This window comes from Lipotes vexillifer, unplaced genomic scaffold (genome assembly GCF_000442215.2).
Source record: "Lipotes vexillifer unplaced genomic scaffold, Lipotes_vexillifer_v1.1 scaffold2532, whole genome shotgun sequence".
In the NCBI taxonomy this organism is placed as follows: domain Eukaryota; kingdom Metazoa; phylum Chordata; class Mammalia; order Artiodactyla; family Lipotidae; genus Lipotes; species Lipotes vexillifer.
Window position 1 is genome coordinate 65,259 of NW_006785617.1, and position 17,489 is coordinate 82,747.

The window sequence follows — 17,489 nt, forward strand, 5'->3', positions numbered from 1 at the left end:
ATCATCCTAGTTAAAGGTGACTCTGTAATCTGTTTTTATGCTTTCACTTTACATTCATTTGATTAGATGATAAAATGGGTAAAACTTCCGTACCTTAAGAATTTTCAGTTAGTGATGCTTCTGAGTGCACAGTAAGGAGACTTTGAAAATAGAATCTCAGAGTGTTAATCACGTCTCTGTTTGAATAGAGCTTATCATTAAGTAATGGTAATTTAATTAAAATCTAACAAAGTAATAGATCAGTTCTTTCTTGGGTTAAAATATGTTTTTCACTGTAAGGAAGTATCTTCCAATTCATTTTTTTTTTTTTAAGCATAGGACTGCAAGGGCAGCATTTATTGTGAGGCGCCATACAAGGAGTCCAGGACAGCCAATGCTCAGAAAGCCTGAACTCCTCCATACAGTTCAGCACAGCCTTTTTATTTATTTTTATTTTTGCTGTGTTGGGTCTTCGTTTCTGTGCGAGGGCTTTCTCTGGTTGTGGCAAGCGGGGGCCCCTCTTCATCGCGGTGCGCCGGCCTCTCACTATCACGGCCTCTCTTGTTGTGAGGCACAGGCTCCAGACGCGCAGGCTCAGTAGTTGTGGCTCACGGGCCCAGCTGCTGCGCGGCATGTGGGATCTTCCCAGACCAGGGCTCAAACCCGTGTCCCCTGCATTAGCAGGCAGATTCTCAACCGCTGTGCCACCAGGGAAGCCTCCCAGTTCGGTTTTAATGGGTGTTTTCATTAGGGATTGAATGAGGGCCTTTTCAGTAGCTGTCAGGTAAGCGTGACTTTTTTTCTTAGTTATTAGTATATTAACTAATGGATAGCCTCATATTGAACTCTGCTTGCATACCTTGAATAACCCCTCTGTATTACAATGTCTTATTTTTACTATGGGATTCTCTTTTTAAATATTTTACTTCAAATTCTTTTATTTAAAATTCTTCTGTGTATAGTCTTTCTCAGATTGAAGTACTGATGTCACAGCACTCGTGTCACATGTACTCTCATAAAAAGAATTTCTAAGTTTTTCTTTTTTCCCATGCTCTGGTCTTTGGATTTTTTAAATAGAATGCTCTTACAGTGAAATCACCTTGGGCTTTTTGGTGGGTATTTCTCTGGTAACTTTCTCTTTTTTCCCCTCTGGAATTTATAATGTTTAAACTTTCTATCACTGCTGAGGTCAGTTTTGGTAAATTGTATTTTACAAGGAAATTATTCATTTCATCCAAGTTTTAAAATGTATTTGCAGAGTTGTGCAAAGTAGTCTTTTATGACTTTTAAAATGTTATTGCAGCAGTTATTTCCCTCTTTTTACTTCTTACTTATGTGTTAGGGCTTGTCCCTGTTTTGTCTTGATTCTTTTTCTTTAAACAACTGATATTTTGACTTAAGAGTTTTACTAGTTTCCTGTTTTCTACCTTATTAATTTCTCTTTTGCCTTTATTACTTTCTTTTGTTTTTCTCCCTTGGCTTTTTTGGGGGGTGAGGGGTGGTATTTAATTCATTATTTCTATTTTATTTATATGGATCCAAATATTCATGGATGAATTTTCCTTTAAAACTGTATTACTGTTTTAATTGCATCCCATAGATACTGATAAATAGTGTTTTTATTTTAATTTGTTTCATCTTTGACCCAGGAATTGTTTGAGGGTTTTGTACCAGGTAGAAGGGCCTTTTTTGTATCTTATTAATTTCTAGTTTTATTTCATTATGATCAGAGAATGTACTGAGGTTTTCTTTGCCACCTAATGTGTGATTGGTGTTCATGAGTGGTCCATGTGCCCTTAAGAAGAAGTGGGTTTTCTCTTTTCAGAGTGTATGACTTGCTAGAGATCCCTGAGATCTGGTTACTGATTATGTTGTCTAGGTCTCTCATGTCCATATTTTTTGTCCACTTGACCTGTTTTGGACTAAAAGGTTATATTAATATCTCCTTTTATGAGTGTATTTCTGTCTTCTTGGATCTATTGTAATTTTTTTAATTCTTTTTTTTAATTGTAAAATACACATAACATTTACCATCTTAACCATTTTTAAGTGTAGAGTTCAGTAGTATTAAAGTACATTCATATTGTTGTGCAGCCATCACCACCATCCCATAACTCTTGTCATCTTGTAAAACTGAAACTCTATACCCATTAATAACTACCCATTCTCTGCTCCCCCAGCCCCTGGAAACCACCGTATACTTTCTTCATTATTTCAGCTATGCTGAGTACTTCATATAAGTGGAATCATACAGTATTTGTGTTTTTGTGATTGGCTTATTTCACCTAGCATAATATCCTCAAGATTCATCCATATTGTAGCATATTTCAGAATTTCTTTCCTTTATAAGGCTGAATAATCTATCGTATGTATTACCACGTTTTGCTAATCCATTCATTCATTAATGGACACTAGGGTTGCCTCCACATTTTAGCTATTGTGAATAATGCTGCTATGAACATGATTGTACAAATATCTCTTCAAGACCCTGCTTTTCATTCTCTTGGGTATATACCCAAAAATGAAATTGCTGGATTATATGGTAATTCTACTTTTAATTTTTTGAGGAACTGCTGTACTGTTTTTCCATAGTAGCTGTACCGTTTTACATTCCCACCAACAGTGCACACAGGTTCTAATTTCTGAACATGCTTGCCAGCATTTGTTATTTTCTGTTTTTTGTTTTTTTTTTAATAATGGCCATTCTACCAGGTGTGAGATGATATCTCATTGTGGCTTTGATTTGCATTTCCCTAATGATTAGTGATGTTGAGCATCTTTTCATATGCCTATTGGCCATTCATATATCTTCTTTGGAGAAATGTCTATTCAAGTCCTTTGCCCATTTTTGAATTGGTTTGTTTTTTTGTTATTGTTGAGTTTTAGGAGTTCTCTTTATATTCTGGATATTAATCCCTTATCCGGTATGTGATTTGCAGGTATTTTCTCCCATTCTGTATGGTGGCTTTTTACTCTGTGAATAGTGTCTGTGATGCATAAAATTTTTTTAATTTTCATGAAATGCAATTTGTCTATTTTTCTTTTCTACCTGTGCCTTTAGTGTCATATCCAAGATATCATTGACAAATGGAGTGTCATGAAGCTTTTGCTGTTTTCTTCTAATATTTTTTTTTTTGTTTTAAGTATCACATTTAGGTCCTTGATCCATTTTGAGTTAATTTTTGTATAAGGTGATAGGTAAGGGTCCAGCTTTATTCTTTCGCAAGTCAGTATCCGGTTTTCCCAGCAACGTTTGTTGTAAAGACTGTCTTTTCCCTGTTGAATATTTTGGCACCCTTGTCAAAAATCATTTGCCCATATATGCAAAGATTTATTTATGCGTTCTCTATTCTAGTCCGTTGGTCTATATGTCTTTTTTTATGCCTGTACCACGTTGTTTTGATTACTGTAGCTTTGTAGTAAGTTTTGAAATCAGGAAGTATGAGCCCTCCAGTTTTGTTCTTCCTTCTCAAGATTATTTTGGCATTTAGGATTCCTGTAGTTTCTGCTGTAGAGAGGTGGCTGCCAGGTTTTGGTACATAGATATTCACAATTAATATAATTTCATTTGAATTGTATCTTTAGCATTATGAAGTGAATTTCTTTACTTCATTTGATACTTTTGAGCCCAAATTCTACCTTGTCTGATGCCAGCAATTCCTGCTTTCTTGTTACTTGCGTTTGCCTGTTTTTGAGCTGTGTTAGGTAAGAGGATTATACCTGATGTCTGTTGCCATGTGGCCTGTGCTGCCTCGCCCCAGGGAGAGGGCACCTCCCCTCCCTGTTGGGTCCAGGCACAGTGGCCTGAGTCCAGGCAAGGTGGCCGGGACTGACTTTGAGGTAGGAAGTGAGAGCAGAAGCTGCAGGGGTCATCTGTGCTTCCGTCATGAGAGGAGTACACCCGATGGGGGCCACATTCCAGAACAGAGAGAAGACCCACAGAGGAAGAGCCAGCAGAGTCACAACCAGCACAAGGTAGAGTGAGAGAGAGAGAAGCTTTGGGAAGACTTGGGGATATTTCTTGTTGCAACAAATCTAACAAACGCAGGTTGACATATTTGGCAAACTCCCGACCAGCTCTTTATCTTGAGGCTTCAGAATAGCTTTATTTTAGTTGTGTCTGTCATATTGAGCACAGAGTTGGGCTTTGTTTGTTTAGATTTGTGAGCAAATCTAAAAATCTTCAGCACATTTACATTATTGGTATGACTGGCATATGGTTGATTTTTAATTCTGTCATTTTGTTATATTTGTTATGTACAGCTGACCCTTGAACAACATGGGTTGGAACTGCGTGGGTCCACTTACACGCAGGGTTTTTTCAGTAGTAGGTACTGCAGTGCTGCCCGATCTGTGGAATGCGAGGGTGCGGGTGGGGGACTGCGTGTTTGGAGGGCTGGCTGCACCAGGGTCAGCGCACCAACCCCCCGCACTGTTCAAGGGTCAACCGTATTGTGTTTTATTTGCAGTTTTTCTTCATGTGATCTCTTTTCTTTGCTTTTTATTTAGGAAATTTCGTAATTTTATTTTACTGGCTACCTTTATGCCATGAATCTTTTTTAATACCCTTCGTTCGGTTTTCTTACTGAGGCATCTAGTATTTTGTCTGCTTTGGAAAAAATCCATTACCTACCTATCTATGTGCCACTCAAAGAGGGTGTTCTACTTACCCCTTTATCCAGGGTGTGTGTGTATCATAGAGGTTCAGTTATTCTTCCTCCGCTTACAGTGGGGTTATGTCCTGATAAACCCCTCGTAAGTTGAAAATGTATTTAATACACCTAACCTACTGAACATGATAGTTTAGCCTGGCCTTCCTTAAACATGCTCAGAACACTTCCATCAGCCTACAGTTGGGCAAAACAATCTAGCACAAAACCTATTTTGTAATAGTGTTGAATGTCTCTTGCTATTCATTGAATAGGTACTGCAAGTGAAAAGCAGAGTGGGCATCTGGGTCCAGAATGGTTGTGAGTGTGTCGGTGATGACGTGGCTGACTGCGAGTGCAGCTGGTGTCCCTGCCAGACCCATCACAAGAGAGGGTCTACTGCATATCCCTAACTTGGGGAAGGATCAAAATTGGAAGCCTGGTTTCTCCTGAACGCTCCGCCTTCTATCAGTACGTTAGTGCAGCTTCTTTGATGACTAGGGTCATGGGGGTGGGTTGGGGCTTGCTGCCACTCCAGTTCTGCCTCCTCCCGTTTCCTAAGACACTGAGTTTATTTCCACCTCCGCTTTCTTTCCCTTCACTGCCAAGCCTCCTCTCCCCCTCCCTCCCGCAGAAGCACGTCTTCTGGAGTCTGCTGCCTCTAGCCAGGCCACCCTTCCAGCCCCCCAGGTGCTCCAGGTCTCATACCTGCCTCCTTGACCCCACTCTGAGGCCCCTCCTTGCTGGGGTCTTGTCTGTGAGCTGCTGTTGCTGGGACCCTGCCGCCCCCCTTCTTGTGTCCAGGAGTCCCCTCCTGATTTCTAGCAGCGGCTGTGTCCCTGGCTCTGCTAGTTCAGGGTCTTTATTTAAATGGAGTCTTGTTGAATTCTGTCTACTAGTTTTGCTGTGAGTGTATTGCGGGTGGTTGTATCTGCTCCTTGTTGATCTGTGTGGTTCCGGAGGATGTGAGGACGCACTTGTATTTAGGCAGCCATCGTTGTCCTATGGGAATCGCAAGTCTGAAAGATTAAATTCAGTTTAAAAATTGAATTTTTATAAAGATTGAAATTAAGTATAAAATCTCTTGGGGGGCTTCCCTGGTGGCGCAGTGGTTGAGAGTCCGCCTGCTGATGCGGAGGACGCGGGTTCGTGCCCCGGTCCGGGAGGATCCCACATGCGGAGCGGCTGGGCCCGTGGGCCGTGGCCGCTGAGCCTGCGCGTCCGGAGTCTGTGCTCCACAAAGGGAGAGGCCACAACAGTGAGAGGCCCGCATAATGCAAAAAAAAAAAAAAAAAAAACTTCTCTTGGCAAGTCATGTTGTGTGTGTCATTTCTGAGTTTATCCAGTAATTCCTATTTTTGGCTTCCTTGTAATATTTAAGAATCTTGGTTTGTTTTACTAAAAGGTCCAATCTATACATATCTCTCCTCTTCAAGAGAGGTGACTGCCCATATCAAGTCAAGGCATTGGGACTATTACAAATAAAGTCCAAGTAGCTTTCTTTGCTGCACCTGTTCTTGTAACTTTATTTCAGCAAGTTATGCTTAAATGCAGATACTTTTGTCAGACAGTCTTTAAATGTCTCAGATTGTTTCCTGTGTCTGAGAATCTGTGATTATTTTTTCTTACATAAATGGAAATAAAGTGAGATGTTCTCAGAAGATGGAATCCCAGGGTCCAGGGCAAAGCACTGAGGCCACCTGTCAAGTATGAGGCCCCTGCTTGTCTCCTGCCAGCTGCTCTGGGGGCAGTGCTCTGGGGCTTGGAGCTGTGTCTGCTCTTGGGGGGCGGGGAGGGAGGGGAGCGGATAGATGCCTACGTTTGTTGGTAGGCAGTCTGACTCCAAAGACTGCGTGCTTGCACTACTCCTCCTGTTACTGATTTGTGAAAAAGCAGAGGACTTCAGTCAAGCAGTTACAGGCATTTGGTATAAGAATTCAGATGAGCACTAAGAAAAGTATCTCCCTGGGGCCTCTGCATTCCACCTGCTGCAGGCGCTCTGCTTTGTCATCACGTGGAGGAAGCTGGACTGTTTACAGACATATTAAACCCAGAACTAAAATAACCCTGAAAGGGTTAAGTTTATCTAGGAAAACTCCCAACTTTTAGAATCTGTGGAGATTACAGATATAAAGTATCAGACGAAAGTAAATTGCTTGTTGGAGGGTAAAAAGAATAAATAGTTGTATATGGCTGTGATGTTGTGATAGATGAAATATATAGATTTGTTCTCCACCCTGGGTTCCTGGCATGGAGCTGGTAAAGGCTTGTAAGACCCTGAGTGGTGAGGGGCTTATTATTATTCATAATAAGCCCCTTTCAACCCTACCTGGGTTATGCTAATGAGGTGACTCAAGGTGGGTCCTGATGGCTTCAGGACGGGGGCTGATTGTCAGAGGAAGCAGCCAGTGATAAGAGGGCTGGAACTTTCAGTTCCACCCCGGAGGGGATTCAGTCAGTCACCAGGGTAGTCAGTCCCTCTGCCATGAGCCTTGTAAAAACCCTACACGAGGGGGCTCAAAGAGCTTCCGGGTTGGAGACACATGGAGGTGCTGCTCCCAGGGAGAGGATGCTCCTGGGGGGAGTGGGGCTCCCCGGGAGAGGGGGGCTCCCGGAGAGAGGGGGGCTCCGGGTGCCCTTCTGACACGCCTGCCCTGTGCCTCTCTCCCGTTTTGCTGTTTCTCAGCTGATAAGAAATCAGTGATAGGAATGTGTTTCTCTGAGTTCTGTGAATCCTTCCAGCAAATTATCGAACTTGAGGAGGAGGTTGTGGGAACCCCTGATTTGTAGCCGGTTGGTCAGAAGAACGGGGGACCCAGCACTTGCAACGGGCATCTGAAGTGCGGGTGCTCAACCCGCACTTCAGGACATCCCGCTGGTGGCCACAGGGAATTGGAGAGTTGCTTAGCATAGAAAACCCACATTTGGTGTCAGAAGTGTTGTGAATAGAGAAACTGTTTCCTTTAATGATAGAGGTATTTTAAACAGACTTTGAATTTTTCACTTCTTTTCGGGATGCTTTCTGTATTTGCTTGTTTTGAGGGACACGTGGGAGAACTTGCAAATCTGTGATGTGGGCTGTTTCTTCCATGCAGACGCTGGGTCTTCAGCCTCGTGCCTGAGGCCTGTGAGCCAGGCCCTGTGCTGGACCCTGTCCCGGCATCGGCCTGATGGCTGGAGTGGTGTCACTGGTGAATGAGGAGGAGGAGCCCCTCCCAGCCCTGGGAAACTCAAAGTGATCCCTGTGTTCAGTCTTCCACACGGTTTGACAGCCCTTCAGTGTGTTCTGATGAGGAAGCTGAATTTTGTCTCTAGTCCTGCTTTGGCATCATCACAGCTCTGTGATTGTCATGCGGTAGGACACTTCTGCTCCAGATCTCCTGGGTTAAGAGCAGCGTTCTTTCCGCCTCAGCAGTTGCCCCACTTCTCTGGGGCATATCTCTTGGTGTGTGTTGTTGGTCCCCATGGCTCTTGATTTGGTGTCTCTGGCCCCCACGTGCGCACGTGCTCAGTTGCAGTTTCCCGCTGCTCCCACATAGCTCTCACTCACCATGAGGAAAATGCAAGACTTCGGATGAGTGGAGGATTAATAGGCTGGTCTGCGTGTAGATGTCATCGGAGCTCTTTGGAATAATGGGCTGTGATTTTTCCCAGGCTGATTTTTTTTCCTCCTAAACATTAAAATGAGAACAGGTGGGGGCTGGGGAAGGTAGTTAAGAGAGGCAGGGGCTTGCAGGCAGGCTCGGGCCCAGCTCTGCTGCTCCTGGGGGCTGGAGGAGGCGTGTGACTCTCACCCCATCTCCTTGGAACCTGGGGTGGGGATGTTAGACACTCTCAGACTTCTCCAGCACTGAAGTTAAATACTCTTCTTGGCATTCTCACCTCCACCTGGGTAAGGACTTTGTTTTCTTAGTGATTTCTGGCAGGTCAGTGCCATGTACTGTACTATATCACTTTATAATGTAGACTCCCTCAGTGAAACTGGTTTCTGTTTTTGAGGACCTTCTACCTCACTTATAGGGGCTCTGGGTAATGATCAGTTGAATTATTTGAATGTGAATTCTGAATATTTGTCCTTAAAACTTATAAAAATCAGCGTTCATGAGTGTAGAACACAGTAGGCATTTGGAGTGACTTAAAAGTATATTTTTTCATGAATTCTTTAAGTTATGTCTGTTTATGACACATGAGTTCTCTGGTGCTTTTAACATGAGAAATTTTCTGGCGATTCTGTTTTAAGAGAGGTGAGGCAGGGTCCATTCATTATTTTTATAAACATCGCTGAACCTGTTATCAGGTGTCAGCTCCACCACTGACCTTGGCTGGATGACCTTGGGCAAGCCATTGACCTCCAGGTACAGTTTTCTCTTCTGGAACATGGAGATCTTTTGTGGTCGTTGTAATAATGAAGATGACGTAAGGCGTGTGGAAATATGCAGCATAAAACCTAGCATAATGTAGGTGGTCTATTATTCCTAGCTGAACCCACTTCTGAAAATAATAGGATAAATTACATTTTAATTAAGCTAGTTTTACTTGGAAACCTTTAATAAGAACAATTGCACTGGACTTCCCTGGTGACATAGTGGTTAAGAATCCTCCTGCCAGTGCAGGGGACACGGGTTCGAGCCCTTTTCCGGGAAGATCCCACGTGCTGCGGAGCAACTAAGCCCATGAGCCACAACTACTGAGCCTGTGCTCTAGAGCCCGTGAGCCACAACTACTGATCCCACGTGCCACAACTACTGCAGCCCACACGCCTAGAGCCCGTGCTCTGCAACAAGAGAAGCCACCGCAATGAGAAGCCCGCGCACCACAACGAAGAGTAGCCCCTGCTCGCCACAACTAGAGAAAGCCTGCGAGTAGCAATGAAGACCCAACGCAGCCAAAAATAAATTAAAAAAAAAAAAAAGAATGATTGCACTATAATTACAGTTCAAGATTCCTGGTACATGTTAGAAAAATAAGACACAGAGAGTGGCAAGCCTTTGTTAGCTCCAAGGAGCTGTGGCCAAGATTGAAAGCTTTCTCAAGTTGGGAGTTTTCCATTGGGATAATTAGCTTTTTTTTTTTTTTTTTTTTTTTAACGTAGCTCTGAAGTAGAGAAAAAGGAACATGAAGGTGTGAATGAGAGAAGGCCTTGCCTGTTCTGACACTTCATTTTTGGTGTGGTTTGTTGCCATCCTATCATTGGCTGTGTGACTTAGCTTCCAAAGGGGTTTTTCTTAGAGGGGAGAGGAGCAGCTTTATTGAGATATAATTCACATACCGTATACAATTCACCTGTTCAGAGTGTCCAGTTGAGTAGTTTTAAGCATATTCACCAAGCTTTGCGACTGTCACAGCAAGCAGTTTTAGAACATTTTCATCACCCCAGAAAGAAACTCTGTACCCTCCCCCCTCATTTTTCTCTAGCATTTCCAGCTCTAGGCAGCCACCAATCTGCTTCCTGTCTTTGTAGACTGGCCTGTTGTAGACCTTTCACGTGAATGGTGTGCTCCTCTGGGACTGGCTCTTCACATTATGTTTTCTGAAGGCTCGTCTACGTTGTAGTACGATCGGTACTTCATTCCTTTTTATTGTCTGATCTCCATTGTGTGTGTACCTCCTTTATCATTTGATGGACGTTTGGGTTGTTTCCATTTTTGTCTATCATGAATAATGCTGCTGTGAACATTTGTGTACAAGTTTTTCTGTGGACTAATGTTTTCATTTCTCTTGGGTATGTACCTAGGAGTAGAATTTCTAGGTCATATAGTAACTATGTTTAACCTTTTGAGCAGCTGCCAAACTGTTATCCAAAGTGGCTTTTTATACAATTTGCCACTTGTACCGGCAGTATATGAGGGTTCCAGTTTCCGTACATCCTCCCTAACATTTGTTAGATCTGTCTTTTGATTCTAGCCAGCCTAGTGGGAGTGAAGTGAGGTCTCGTTTGTGATTTGATTTGCATTTCTCTGATGGCTAATGATGTTGAGTATCATTCATTCATTCATTCATTCATTCATATTTTTGGCTGCGTTGAGTCTTCGTTGCCATGTGGTGGCTTTCTCTAGTTGCGGCGAGCGGGGGCTACTCTTTGTTGTGGTGCACAGGCTTCTCATTGCGGTGGCTTCTCTTGTTGCGGAGCATGGGCTCTAGAGCGCAGGCTCAGTAGTTGTGGCACACGGGCTTAGTTGTTCTGCAGCATGTGGGATCTTCCTGGACCAGGGCTCGAGCCTGTTGTCCCCTGCATCGGCAGGCGGACTCTTAACCACTGGGCCACCAGGGAAGCCCTGGGTTTTGTTTTTACTTTTAAGTCTGAATAGACATAGTGCTGAACTCTTGGATGTTAAAAGTGTCAAGATGTCTTTATCCTAATTTCCTTTGAAAAATATACTTCTCATTTCTCAGAATGAGTAAAACTTCAGTTTTCATGCATGGAAAAGACTCTGGTTGAGGGTGTAAGCCCTGGGTCCTGCCACATCTGTATTTGAGTCTCAGTTCTGTGGCATCCTTGCTGTGTGGCTACTTTCTTATGCTTCAGTTTCCTCATCTGGACAACAGGGATAATTAGAGTAACTCCTTTGAACAGCTGTTAAGGTTCTCTAATGCTGGTCTGGCGTATAGTAAGTGCTCATTAAATGTTTATTGTTTGAGGGAGGAGGGGAGGATTAGGGATGTGGATGGTTGTTATAGTAAAACTTAACCTCATTTTTTAATTTTTCTCAGAGGAAACACAAGAATAGAAGAAGCTTGTGAAATGTATACCAGAGCTGCAAATATGTTCAAGATGGCTAAGAATTGGAGTGGTATGTATAAAGTTTTTGTTTGTTTGCTTTTTAGGCAAATAACTTTAAAATCACTTTGAAGGAGGAAATGACTGTCTGCCTTCCCCTTAGAAAAACTGCTGGCTGCGGACTGGGAGGGGGGGGGGCCTTGATCCAAGGGAACAAAGCTTGAAATCCTGGCTGAAGTTTAAGCATAGAGGCCATGTCTGTTTTAGTGTCTGTAAACCATTTCATACAGTGGGCATGTGGTGATTAAAAAGACTTAAAGTTTCTTGGATTTAAGAATAGTAATCTTTGCTTCTTATTAATGTGCTTAAATAAATTCAGTACCACAAGGAATGAAAGTTGTAGTAAAACTTACTGAAAACACGTAGGATAAACAGGAGAGTCTGCTTTTGTTTACCTAAACCTTGGTGGAGAATTTCTAACCATTCCTTACTCTGATAACTGGTTGTAATCCACTGAGAAATGCAGCAGTGGGAGGTGTTATTTCTATAAACCCTGACAGACTCGTCAGTTTCTAACATAATGCTTTCTACTGGGGGAAATTACACAAAATAAAATCAGAATTCTTTTCGTTGTTCTGAGAGCGGATGGCTTTTTCTCACACTGATTTGAGAAACAAATTTATCCTCTACCCCTGGAGAAAGAAGTTCTGTGCTGGGGTTTTTCTGTAGTGCAGGTGGAGACAGCCTTTGACAGGGCAGGACGTGGGTCTCCAGCCCCCTCGCACCTGCGGATGACCTGAGATGGGGTCTTGCCCTCTCTAGGTGTGTTTCCCCGTGTGGTCTCCCAACTTGATCGAGATGTCAGTGACACACTGCATCATGTAAGCGTGAGGTGTGCGGTGTGATGATTTTCCCCCTTGCTTCTAAGGCTGACACTTTAAAATCATTTCAGTGAAGAAAATGCTGTTGAACTAGATGACCCTAAAAGGTCTTTTCTGGCTGTAAAATTCTTTTTATAGGTTTAGTTGTAGGTTAAAAAGGTATGTTCTGTTTCCGAAGTGCATTTATACCTGAATTATAATGTATTTTAAAATGCAGGAGAAAAGAGTATTAGCATTCACATCTTTTGTTTGGTTCAGGTCCTGTAATCATACGTAAAAAGTGATCTTATCTAAAAAGACCCTTTATTTATTTTATCTGGTGACCAGATGTTCTAAACTTTGGAAATTCCTTTCAGAGGGGCATTACTGGTTATGTAACCGAGGGGGATGTGTGTGCACTCCCCACCCCGACCCCAGTGATCTCTTGCTTGGACTGTTACCTCCCTGCTTCTTTACTTTCCTAGTGTGTTTTAATGAAGAAAACAGAGTAATCCCGTTAAATCTTAAGTCAGGTCATGTTATTTCAAATCAGAACTACAGTCCTTCATGGTGCCCTTCAGGATCTACTCGATCTCCCATCCCCTCCCGACTCTGGACACTTCTCCTGCCCACCCACTCCTTCCCCGGCTCTTTCCTCTGAGCCTCTGCCTGTACTGTGCCGTCCCTCTGGCACTCTCTTCCGTACAGCAGGGCGTGGCCAGTCCCTGTTTTTTCCAGGTCCTTCTACAAATGTCATCGTTGCCTTAGTGAGGTCTTTCCTGGCCGTCGCTTTTAAAGATAGCAGTCCTCTCTTCTGGGAAGCCCCATTCCCTTTTCTCCGATGCCCTTACCACCATCTAGCAAAAATAAATGAAATACATTTGTTCATTTGTATTGTCTGTGCTTTTATTATGTGCTGTCCCTCACTAGAACATAAACCTTAGAAAGCCAAGGTGTTTCTGGGCTTTATCTCTGCTCTGCCTACAGGCCCTGGACCAATATGTGCAACACGATAGATACTCAGCATATTTGTGTAGTGAATTAATAAGTATTAGGTTCTTTGAATTTGGGATTAACAGATACACACCACTATACATAAAATAGATAAACAACAAGGACCTATTGTATAGCACAGGAAACTATACTCAATCTTTTGTAATAACCTATAATGGAAAAGAATCTGAAAATGAATAGATACATATATAACTGAAACACTTTGCTGTACACCTGTAACTAACACAGCATTGTAAATCAACTCAGGTCCTGTAATCGTACAATTTAAAAAATGGTTAAAAAATGAAATAAGAAACTGAAAAAAAATCAGGTTCTTTGAAATTACCTCCATGTCCTAGTGGTTGGTGATCATGACACCACTGCATTTGTTTATAGTTTTAGAAGTTCTTTTATAAAGTAATTCATCTGCTACTCCAATTTTGAGAGGTCATCCTGGCAGGTATTAGATGTTTACAGTTGAGGAAATTGGGCCTGAGAAAGTGTGTAACTTTGTCTTTAAAGGAGCATGTATTAAACCACTTCCAAGTTTGGAGAGATGGAGCTGGCATTTATTAGCGGTGGTTGGAGTGTGCTCAGACTGAAAAAGTGAGCCAGCACCTAGTTTTGGAAGGTGGGAGTGTGAAATTGTAAAATCAAAGCTCTTAATATTGTCTGGGGAGGACTTCCCTGGTGGCGCAGTGGTTAAGAATCCTCCTGCCAGTGCAGGGGACACGGATTCGAGCCCTGGTCCAGGAAGATCCCACATGCCACGGAGCAACTAAGCCCATGCGCCACAACTCCTGAGCCTGCGTGCCACAACTACTGAAGCTTACATGCCTAGAGCCCGTGCTCCACAACAAAGAGAAGCCACCACAATGAGAAGCCCACACACCACAACGAAGAGTAGCCGCTGCTCACCGCAACTAGAGAGAAGCCCGCACGCAGCAACAAAGACCCAACGCAGCCAAAAAAATCAATCAATAAATTTATTAAAAGAAAAAGGATCATCCGGGGAAGTGGAGCCAACACGGCAGAGCCTGGATGCTGTGCTGTTACCCTCGGCCAGGGAAGGATGGACCACGATTGGTTCTGGGACGGCCAGCACAAATAAACTGTCAAAAACTAAATTATTGTTGGGAGAGGGAGGACTCAGTTGTAAAAGAAATGATGACATTTAAACACAGCAAAGCAGAGGTGTTCTCTAAGGACATTTACGTGTGATAATGACAGTGGCCAACATGTGTGCAAGTGCCTGGGGCCAGGCTGTTCTGAGCGTTTTGCCTAGAAGGTCCAAGTGATGGCTACACGCTTCTGAGGCCGAGCCCATCAGAGCCACTCTTTGGCCGCTACGTTCCTGAACTGCCACCAGGAAGTTCACAGCTGCCCGTAGGACCTGAGTGCCTACCCACCACCCTGGCAGTGGCTTGGCCCCTCCTCTGGGCCTCTGGGTTCACGGTCCACCAAGGTAGGGGTCAAGGCCTGGCGGGTAGACTTCTGCAGTCCCAGCTCCAGCCGCAGGCCAGTGTCTGCTTGGACTGGCAGGGCCCAGGCCATGCTGGTGGGTAAATACTTTCAGAAGTGCCTGGGCGCTCTTTTGTCTTGCACAGAGCAAGACTTGAATCTGGGCAGGCTGGCTCAGGGCTTTGTGCTGCCTCTTCTCCTCTGGGAGTGTGGTTGGGACCCGGAGAGCCACTGAAGCTTCAGTGGAATTGACTGTTCTGTTTCTGAAAAGAAGTTTAAAGTAAATGTTTAATACCATCAGGGTTCTTAGGCGTCTGTCACTATTTTTTATACTTTTCTGAATGTCTTTGAAACGTTTATGACTGAAATTTTTTTTTAAGTACCAGGAGGTTTTGTGATACTCTTGGTCGTGCCTTTCCTAATGGGGCGAGCTCTTCCTCCATCCCTGCTGGTCCTGACTTCCGACTCCAGACCCTCATCAGCCGTCCCCAGTCCTGGTTCTCCCCTGTGCTTGAGGACCTCGTGGGGAAGTGGGTTCATCCTCGTCCCGGTCCCATGCTGACCTTCACAGCCTCCTGAGCGGGCCTGACCTCTTCCGTCCCAGCCCGGTCCTTCCTCCTTCGTTCCTCCATTTCAGCCCCACCAGAAGCCACATTTCCTGATAAAGAACCTTTTCTGGAAAAGCTGAGTGCATGAACCTCTCACGCTGTGCCCCCGGACAGCACCCGTGTGACTGCGGGGAAGTGTGCCAGTTCCACACCAAGTGGGACATGCACAGTTCAACCCCATGGGTCTCTGTCAGACTTTGTCATAAACTTAGGAAAGAGCTTTGACTTTAGGAATTGTGGGCCTCATCTTCACTCCTTGAGAGCCTGTTGTGGGAGCCTTTGTTGCTGTTTCTCCGGTGATGCCAGCTGAGCCAGTGGACACAGAGAGATGGGCGGTGCGCATCCTCGCCTGCGGGCTCTCCTGGCCTCACGCCTCCGTGGAGATGCCCTGTTGGTGCGGGGCCTGTGCCAGGGATAGAGCTGAACACCCACCGCCGGGCAGTCAGTGTGGAAGGAGGCCTGGGGCTGAGAGGAGCCCTTGTTGTTGTCCCCCTGGATCCTGGGCGTCTTCATGGCCACCCAAGGTGCACTGGGTCACAGGCATGTGTGCTGCTGTCAGGGATGGGGCCTTCCCGAGGCGGGCGTGGGCCGGGCTCCTGGAGCAGGGCCGCTCTGCAGGATGCTTGCTCCTCTGTGCTGAGTCATTTGTCTTCTTCAGCTGCAGGAAATGCGTTTTGTCAGGCAGCCAAGCTTCATATGCAGCTGCAGAGCAAACACGACTCCGCCACCAGCTTTGTGGATGCTGGGAACGCCTACAAGAAGGCAGACCCCCAAGGTGAGCTGCGCTCTGTCCCATGCCCCCCGGACCTCCCGCAGGTTGTGCTGCTAGAGCGAGATGCTCGCGCTTCAGGACGGTGGAGATTTGGGGATTTTTAACTGCAATCAGCTGAAGCTTTTATGAGGAGAAAATCTATTAAATTTATCCACCTTAGTGCTCAACACCATTTTCTTGAACTCCATTGTGGAGTTGCATTATGGACAGTGTTTTTGGAAATTAGCGTTAATTTTATCGAAGACTTACCTTCATTGTGTGAGTGTGTACATCGCTCACTAAAGGAAATGAGTGTTCCCTCGCTCCCGAATAGTGTGTGTGGAGATCCAGTTAATGGGAGGTCGTAAAATCCTATAGTTGAAAACAGCTTATTCACACAGCATTCATGTGACTTCTTTAAACAGTGTTTTTCAAACACGTTAGATTTTGAGGAAAGAATGATCTTGGGTATTTGAAGAGGTGAAGTTTTGCAGACGTTCTTTTTGAGTTAGAGGAGTGCACACTTAGCAATTGAAGGCCTCATCTCCTCCCTCCACACGTGCACTGGTGGCTGTGGAACCTCCCTCCTTGTTTCAGCAGCCCGTTTTAACACAGAAATCCCAGCTCTTGTGAATATATCACACTGAAATAAGCTATTTCAAGGGCTGTGGTATAAGGATTAGCCACAGTTTATTTTCCAAAGGGGAGAAACTGGGCACAGCCTAAGTGCACAGTAGAATCACCTCACATCAGTATTTCAGAGTGTGTTGCAGGCACTGAACCCCTGGCTTCAGGGCGTCTCACTGACCTGGGAAATGTTCTCACGGCAGCTGAGGAACCATGGAGAGCTGAAATCTGAAATTCACAATACGTCAGTGCTCATAGAAATGCCTCCAGAAAACACAGGGAGGAAAAGTGCATCAAATTCCTAGCCGGGGGTTTGAGCGGGTTGTGGGTAGCTTTTCTATTTTTCTGTATTTTTAACGGCATAACAATCCACATTTCTTATGCAGCTTAGGGGGAAATTGCTTTTATTTTCACTAATCTACTTATCTTTCTGATCCTTCGGTCAGGCCTTTTGCTCTGCTGCCTCTTGAGAGCAAAAGCAGTAAACTTGGAGCCGCCAACCGCTTGCCAGCGTTGTAAACGCCACCATGTGGTGGGGAGCTGTCGGCTCACTGTTTCAGAAAATGAGTGTCATTAGCACTCTCGTTTATTAGACTTTTTCTTCCTATTGGTATTTGTTAGTACACCGAAAGTTAGCATCTTTTAACACTGTACAAAAAGTACTGTCTTTCAAAACTAATACATACACGTGATACCAGCGAGGAGTGCGCTGCACGTAAGGTTTTAGTGGATAGATTGACAGGTGTTGATGACACTTCCGTGGACAGGTTCCGCGAGGGGCTGGACGTGTGTTTGCTTTTTGCCAACCACCCTGCCCCCGCCCCGCCCCGCCCCAGCAGGGCC

General features: G+C 44.4%; 1 protein-coding gene across 3 annotated transcripts in view; it reads left to right on the forward strand.

Annotated features, from left to right (window-relative positions):
* NAPB (NSF attachment protein beta) overlaps nt 1–17,489 on the forward strand; it is a 37,556-nt gene that overhangs the window by 5,274 nt on the left and 14,793 nt on the right. The window contains exons 2-3 of one of the 3 annotated variants that reach the window (XM_007457678.1): nt 11,340–11,423; nt 15,910–16,043. In XM_007457678.1, the coding sequence (XP_007457740.1) occupies nt 11,340–11,423; nt 15,910–16,043 (218 nt within the window). The remainder of the gene's footprint in view (nt 1–11,339; nt 11,424–15,909; nt 16,044–17,489) is intronic. The other 2 variants (XM_007457679.1, XM_007457680.1) reach the window with 2 other exon arrangements.